The sequence below is a fragment of the Echinops telfairi genome, unplaced genomic scaffold, assembly GCF_000313985.2.
Source record: "Echinops telfairi isolate 266 unplaced genomic scaffold, ASM31398v2 ScPeMD7_31;HRSCAF=116, whole genome shotgun sequence".
Classification (NCBI taxonomy): Eukaryota; Metazoa; Chordata; class Mammalia; order Afrosoricida; family Tenrecidae; genus Echinops; species Echinops telfairi.
This window is the reverse complement of record NW_022103928.1, coordinates 39,108,566-39,116,711: the sequence shown is the minus strand read 5'-3', so window position 1 is coordinate 39,116,711 and position 8,146 is coordinate 39,108,566. Positions and strand designations below refer to the sequence as shown.

Genomic DNA, 8,146 nt, shown 5'->3' with positions numbered 1-8,146 from the left:
CTGTGTTTCCAGTTGCTATATGTACCAATGTACATCCTCTGGTCTAGCCAGATTTGTAAGGTAGAATTGGGATCATGATAGTGGGGAGGAGGAAGCATTTAAGAACTAGAAGAAAGTTATATGTTTCATCATTGCTACCCTGCACCCTGACTGGCTTATCTGCTCCCCCAACCCTTCAGTAAGGGGGTGTCCAGTTGCCTACCAATGGGCTTTGAGTCTCTACTCTGCACTCACTCTCATTTACAATTATATGATTTTTTGTTCTTTGATGCTTGATACCTGATCCCTTCGACAGCTCATGGTCACACAGGCTGGTGTGGTTCTTCCATGTGGGCTTTGTTGCTTCTGAACTAGATGACCGTTTGTTTACCTTCAAGCCTTTAAAACACCAGAATAAAGCTCTTTCTTAAACATATATGAGTGTCTATGAATTTGTTTTTCTAGTCTACCCAGACTAACACAGACCCTAATTTAATAATTTAACATATCGAACATGGATCACCAATAATCAGTGAAAAAAAAATCAGCAGTACTGGGATGACTACAGGAATGGCAGAAAGAAAAGTGAGTTACCCATATAAACTCTAGATGAATTAAAAATTAGGTACTAAAGATAAATTTTTTAACGTTAAAACATGAGTGGAAGAGCCTATTTTTTTAACTTTTAGTAGGAAAGAAACTAAAGGAATACTTTTCTTGTAACAAAAAGACAAATTAAAAATTTAAGCAAAATAACTAAAGAAAAATACTCGCAAAAATTGGAAAAAAGGCTGATGTTTCAAAAACAACAAAAAATGGGCAAAAAGATATCAAACAGGGGTAAATATTTTCTCTATTTTGTAAATTAAAATGTTCTCATTAAAAATTAAGAAAAATTGAAATTGCAATAATGAAAAAAACACTTTTTATCTTAAAATAGGCAGAGATTTTAGAGATAAAAGTATTCAATGATACTAAGTTGGTAATTGAAAAAAAAATAGTGGGAATGTGGGAACGCATCCGCAAGCCTTTAACCAAAAATCAAGTTCATTGCCATCAAGTCGATTCCAAATCATGATGAACCTATCAGACATTAACGTTAGATAATGCCATTTCCTCACATAATTATTAAGAAGAAAAACACTAGGCCAATGATTATAATTACCTATGGAAATGGCATTATTTAATGAAACCTAAAAATTAAAAATTTGAAAAAAAAATTTTTAATTTGGAAAACCCTCTAAATGCTCAACAATAGAATAAGCCAAATCCAAACCAGACTCACTGCCATCAAGTCGGTGCTGACTCACAGCAACCCTACATGACAGGGTAGAACAGCCCCTGTGGGTCTCTGAGACCATAACTTCATGTAGCAGAAAGCCCCGTCTTTCTCCTGTGAAGCAGCTAGTGGTTTCAAACTGCCTGTCTTGCAGACCTCAACTCAATGTGTAATTACTTCACCACCATGGCTCCTCTCAACAACAGAATGTTTAAGCAAAATGTTTCACAAGAGAGAGAGGAGGTTCACTTCCTAAAGAACAGTGTAGCTGTTGTCAAAACCAAATCTGAAATATATGTGTGTGTGTGTGTGTCTGTGTGTGTGTGTGTGTGTGATTGGAGGAATAAATGGCTTACTTATTAAAAACAAGATAACATTTGAAAACCACTGCATTTACATATTGTAACATGCAAATCAGGTTACAATCATTTGAAACTATTTTCAAAGAACATTTAATGGTATGGGGAAAATGCACTATACCTAAAAAGAATGCATATTGCATATGGTATTTCACATGTACACACATACACTAAAAAAGAGTGGACTGTATTTTCTTCTTTGTATATTTCAATATTTTTCAAATCCTATAGAACAGGCACATATGATTCCTACAATCGAGAAAAAATGAGGGAATAGTTATTATAATTTTTTTTATTAAGGCATCACAAGTGGCAGGCAGAGGGTCTATTCCAGGCTTCAAAGGTGTCTAAGAGGGTCCAACAGTCTTCCTCAGACCAGTATGTCTGGTCTTTTTTATGATGTTGAATTTAGTTCTACGTTTTATTTCCTCTCCCTCCTTGGGCTTTCTACTGTGCGCCTCATAGTCACAGTCTAGGAGAGGCTGTGGTTCACATAGTCCATTAGTCCTTGAGACCAATTCTTTCCTTGAGTGTTTGAATTTCACTTCATCTTCACTCCAGATGAGGAAAACCAATAGCTGCATCTCAAAAGGCCATATGCAGACTTTTAAGATCCCGTCACTACTCACCAAAGCAGAATGCAGAACATTCTGTTTCGGTGGCTGATTTTTCAAAAGACCAAGCCTTCCTTTTGAGGTGTCGTTGTGGAGACTCAAACCTCCAACCTTTAGCAGCCAAGCTAGCTCACTGTTGCACCACCCATATCAGTATGAGCACTAATAGCTAGTAACAGTATAACTAATGACACTAAAAGCTAATATCTAAGAATACATCACAACCAGTAACACAAAGGAACACCACAAATAAAATGGGGTCTAGAGACATGAGAAAATAAGGAAGATATCAAAATCTCTAAGAGTTGTAATCAACTCAGATAATTACAAAACTATACTCCCCCCCTCAAAAAATTGCATGAGCACTTTCTTTTTTTTTTTCTTTCTATTTTTACTCGAGCACTTTCTATGAGAGAAAAATTTAAAGGACCACACACTGATATGTAAAAAAAAACAGTAAGATTCTTCAAAAATAGTAAAGAAAAATACCTCACAATATAAATATCATATTAATAGCTACCCCTTATTAAGAGACAGATATTTACATACATTATTTTTCATCCTAAAATCAAGCCTCCAAGGGAAAGTTTATACTCTCAATTCAAGAGACCAGGAAGCTGAGATCAAAGAACAATAGTGACTTGTGCAGAGTCAACTGGAGAAGAGCAGAGTCAAGATTTGGATGCGGGTCTGTATAGCTCCAAAGCACTGCAGGTTACTCACAATAATTTTTCAATCACATGAATTTCAAAATTTGTACTTGACAGAACAAATTTATTTTATCATATATTTTGAAATGACTAAAAAGTGAATCAAAAATAAAATAAAAACTATGGTTTATTATTTTAGGTCTTAAGATGGAGCTTAAGTTCTACTAACAAATCCAGACAAGCCAATTTTCTATTACTAAATATTTCAATGAAATTTTATTTATCAAAATCATGGTAAGTATAAAACTGCTTCTTGACTGAGTAAAAGAGAAGAGAGTCTTTCACAACCAATGATGAATAAGAATGTTAGGTAAACATTCTGGTTTTCTGATTTTATTAAGGACTCCGAGAGCTTACTGCAAGAAATTGCAAATTATGATCAAAATTAAGAAAATAAATATTTTAAAATACAATTTAGTTAAGAGTAAAATATTGATTATCATTATATTATGCAATATATACTGACCATGAATCAGGGAGCCATTTAGCCATTGAATATAGTAGTTTTGAGGAAAAGAAAGCAGGATCTCATTGCTGATTATTGAGAAGGGTAAAAGCAAAACAGCACCAGCTGAAACTGCTAGAGTGAACGTGCTCAAAAACAACCTGAAAGAAAACAGAGCAATTGTCACAAATAATCTGATAAGGCAATTAATATGGAAGTAAAAAAATTGTTTAAATTTTTAAATTAAAAGTATTATATAAACATTTCATAAAATACATAGATTTGGAGGTCAAATGATATAACTCTAATCCCAATACCTCTTCATCAGAGTACATTTTTATGATTTGTGTATGTTTTTATGTATGTATTGATATATATCAAAGTTTATATGTAATGTTTCCAACTCCCAAAGACGAAGATCAGATTTATAAAGATACTGATAGTAAAAAGGAATAACAATGAAAGCTTAAAAAAGAGATTTAACTTAGGTCAGAACCAGTGGAGTCATTGGAATGTAACCCCATAGCAAGTCAGGGGCCACCTGCACTGAAGACAGTTATTGACACACTTCACAAAGAGTACATTGAAGCCACATTCCTGTTTTAAGTGTTAAGTATTCATTTCACAATTTCATTTAATTAGCTACCATGGCAATATATACTAATAGGAATGCAGCAATTGTTTCAATTAAAAAATAAAACCACTGGATAAAGCAATAGAGAAAACAAACAATTTAAAACAATTATTACAAGATAGAAAAACTTATAACTGTTAGCCTAAATGGGAAAAATGTAAGTAAAATATACTGGCAACTTATAGGGAATCATTAATACGGTACTATTATATAATATTTTTTAAACTATTTTGTCATTTTAAAAAAGCAGCTCTAATATGTACTAATAAAGTAGAATAGGGTTTTCACTTCCCAGTTACATATTTCTACAGTGTTTGAAAATTTTACACCTAACACATATTTTTTTTAACTTTATAGACTGGCCCAAAAGGGGAAAATTCACTAATATTAACGATGGACGTTAATATCCATCCATTAGAATTCACATGAGAAACAAAAAAGGATAATAGTCCTCTGACAGAATAACTGTGAGGCCAATGCCATCTTGTGGCAACCAACAGAAGTGTATTCCTCCTAAGAGCCCAATATTAACTATGATAAACCAGTGACAAAATATTGAATGTAGGTTATGTGACGCGTACCAAAAATACAATTCAGATCAGAAAGTGAAATGTTTTTAAAATGGTTTTACTAAACAATTTATTTACTGAGCAAAGAAGTAAAATAAATCCAAGTCCAACTCTAGCAATAACCTCTTCAATATCCTCACTTGTTGAAAGAGGAAGTTTATCCTAATCACTATTATTCCTTCCAGTGTTCAAGTTAAAATCAAATCTAAATTCTTACATTCAAGGTCCTACCCAGCTATTCCCATACACTTTTCCAAGTTCCTATCTAGTCACTACTATACACTACAAAAACAGATTCTGAGTTATCTATTTTCATCATTCCCGGCACATAAAATCAATATTTTTGGCCCATGGGTCCTAGTGCATAGTCAGTTATCTTCCCAGGACACTTCTTACTGTGTTCTACATAGCCAATTCAGACACGAGTTTTAATACAAAGCTCAAATGTCACTAGCCTAGGAGGTAGTATTCAATGTCTCCCTTCATTCTCCTCTAAGTAAAATTAGTTCCTTTGGCCTCTTCCCCACCCCACCCCCCGCTTTGGCCTCTTGACTCCCATGATACTTTGACCACATGCTCGACAAAGGCAGCAAACCATAGTTAACAAATTAAAAATGACAAAAGGACTATACTTAAGGGTCAAAGTATTTGAAATTACAAGTGACTCAAAAATCTTGTATATGAGGCCACTGTAAATAACCATAACGTTTGTTCTTTCAACAACAAAAACGTGTTAGAACTTATGATGGTTAGATTTGATGGTACCTGTGTGGAGGCAAAGGTAGAATTTCAACCTGTCAATCAGATTGTGAATCAGCCTGGTGATGCCTCCTTGGGAGTGTGGCCTTTTTTCGAGAGAGACAGTGAGCTGACTCATAGCCCTACAGGGGACAACACTGAAGACACGGTGTGGGAATTGCGCCCGATCTGATTCTCATTAAGGCAAAATGCATACTGTAGTTTTTGTGTGTGTCATGATTTGAACTCAACTTCTTTCAATGCTACTTCCATCCTGGAATTTTACCCAATTTCAGCAACATCCTCTTCTTTCTAATTTGTCATTCTTAGCCTCCAATCCTCTGTAAAGTGGTATCCTCTGCCCACTCCTATGGCGAAATCCTACTGTTTCTCCAGCATTCTGCTCAGAGTTCCTCTGAAATTTCCACTTAGTCTCTATCATCCCCCAATTTGTGTTTGCATCTCTGCCTAATCTGCTCTTTGATATTTCAAAAATGAGTAGGTTTGACACGCACTTTATATTGATATGGCCTGATAATATAACAAATAAAATTTGTTTTCCCGATGGGATTACATCCACAGGTATAGTGGTTAGGATTGCAACACATATTGAGGGGTGCAGAGAGGGACACAATTCAACCCATAATCCCATCTTATAGTGGTTCTTAGCTATAGTATAGTATAAGGAGAACCATCTATGGAACTTTTGTTAAAGCACATATCAAAAGGTGATTATTTTTATATGCCCTCTGGTCTCAGGACTATAGCCACAGGGATATCAAGGTCACCAAGAATAATTTGGAGGTTGCCAAGGACTTGTTTAAAAGCGCTTGCAAGTCTGACCAAGAACTCTGACATTTAGAAATAAAAAAATTAAATTAAATTAAAATTAAAAAAAAAATAAAGCACATATCAAAGATTCTGCTTCAGTGAATCTTTTTGGTGAGAACCATTCTTTAGATTCATATTTACTGATTGCTTACTGTTCGCCAGGACTGCTTGGGCACTTTAAAAACCCCAATATTCTTGCTCTTGTAGGGCTAATAATGGGATGGGACAGACTATAAACACTAAAAATATATATTCTAGCAGTCGGTCTAGGTGTCCCTGAAAAGTTGAGGTGAGGTGTGGGCATGAAGGAGATGAGAAAAATAACCAAGTGAGTATCTCTGAAAGCATTCTAGGAAATGGATCAAAAGCCTTAACATAGACGCAAGGCGACCTTTCAGGGATAAAACACGATTTAATTTGTTTTTTCGCTCTTATTCAGTAAAAAGAACGCAGGGGAATAATAGGAGACACAATAAACAGCTGGGTCTCTAGAGATCACAGTCTTGGGGCCATTGTGAAGCCACTGACTTTTACTCTGAATGCGATGAGCAGCTTCTGCAGAGGTCTGGGTAGAGGTTCATGCTGAGTGTTATTTAGAAAGTGGACTGGAGGCAAGCATGGCTCTAGCGAGATTTGTCTGAAGTCATTAGTGTAAGAAAAATGATGGTTCAGATCGGAGTAGTAGGAGTGAAGATGGTAACTTAAGAAGATAGACACTAAAGACAGAAAACCAAGCCAAACCAATTGCTATTGAGTTAAAATCTGACTTATATGTGGGATTTGAGAGAAAGAAAGAAGTCACAGATGAGCCTGAGGCTTCTGGCCTGAGAATTGGAAAAGTGGAACTTAAGTGCACTAAAATGGTAAGGCTGACGTTGGTGCTGATTTGAGGAAGAGGTAAGGCATCCCTCCTGGGATAAGCCGGGTTGGACATATCTATAATATAGGAACTCACAGAAGTGATGCTTCATACTTATTTTTGCATCCTATCATTACTGCTGATTGCTGATAAAAGTAAAGTCAGCCAAAGTCAATATTGACACAAGAGCATTTATATTATTCAGTTGGTTAGGATCCGTTACAATCAATATTATTTTGTGCTCAAATTGTCCTATTTGGCTTCTGTGTCCTTGTGATATGTCCTCATCATTGTGTAACTCCCTGCATTCTGGCACGACATAAAAGATGACACTGGAACTTTCCCTAAGCCAGACCTGGAATGAAGTATTTTTCCAAAAAGAAGTTATATCTTAATTCAAAGTATATAAAATAGGGTTTCTTTCCTTCTTAGAGATGTCCCACTGAACTTCAAATTCCAGAGCGCTTTATGCAGTGGGTACATGCATATATAGTATTAGGAGTATAGTTAAGTATGGAGAAAACAAAGAGAAGGAATGGTTTTTTCAAGTCTTCTGCTTAAAAATTCACTGCTACTGAAGTGATTCCAACTCATGGCAAGTAAATAATACAGGGTAGAATAAGGGTTTCTGAGGGTTTCTGAGGCTACAAATCTGAGGGTTTCTGAGGCTACAAATCTTTACATAAGCAGAAAGCCTCATCTTTCTTCCACAGAGTAGCTGGTTTCAAATTGGTGACCTTAAGGGTAACTTGTAACTCATTACGGCATCAAGGTTCCTTTTGTCTGAAAGAACAAATAAATAAAACCAAAATATTTTCTTAGTCTACAGTGGGGAGTGATTTCCTTCTAAAATGCAAGTGACTCCTTAAAGCAATTTCACCAATTGGGTATTGAGTTTTTATATCAATTACTTTCAACCAAATCAGGTCAAATATTTCAGAATCAAAAACTCAAACTCACTGCCATCAATTCAATGTTGAGTAACAGTAACCCTATAGGACAAGGTAGACCTGCCTGTGTAAGTTTCCAAGACGGTAACTGTTTATAGGAGTAGAAAGTCCCCCTCCCCCAAGAAGAATTAATTTCAAAGGATGGCACTGAATCTGCAGCTTCAGGAGGATATATCTGA

The 8,146-nt window shown here is 35.5% G+C and overlaps 1 protein-coding gene across 4 annotated transcripts in view; it reads right to left on the bottom strand.

Annotated features, from left to right (window-relative positions):
• Positions 1–8,146, bottom strand: part of LMBR1 (limb development membrane protein 1) — a 160,872-nt gene that overhangs the window by 122,289 nt on the left and 30,437 nt on the right. For 3 of the 4 annotated variants that reach the window (XM_030885593.2, XM_045289917.1, XM_004702332.2), the window contains exon 4: positions 3,408–3,547. In XM_030885593.2, coding sequence (XP_030741453.1) covers positions 3,408–3,547 — 140 coding nt within the window. Of the gene's footprint in view, positions 1–3,407; positions 3,548–8,146 lie in introns of those variants that run through there. The other variant, XM_045289918.1, reaches the window with a different exon arrangement.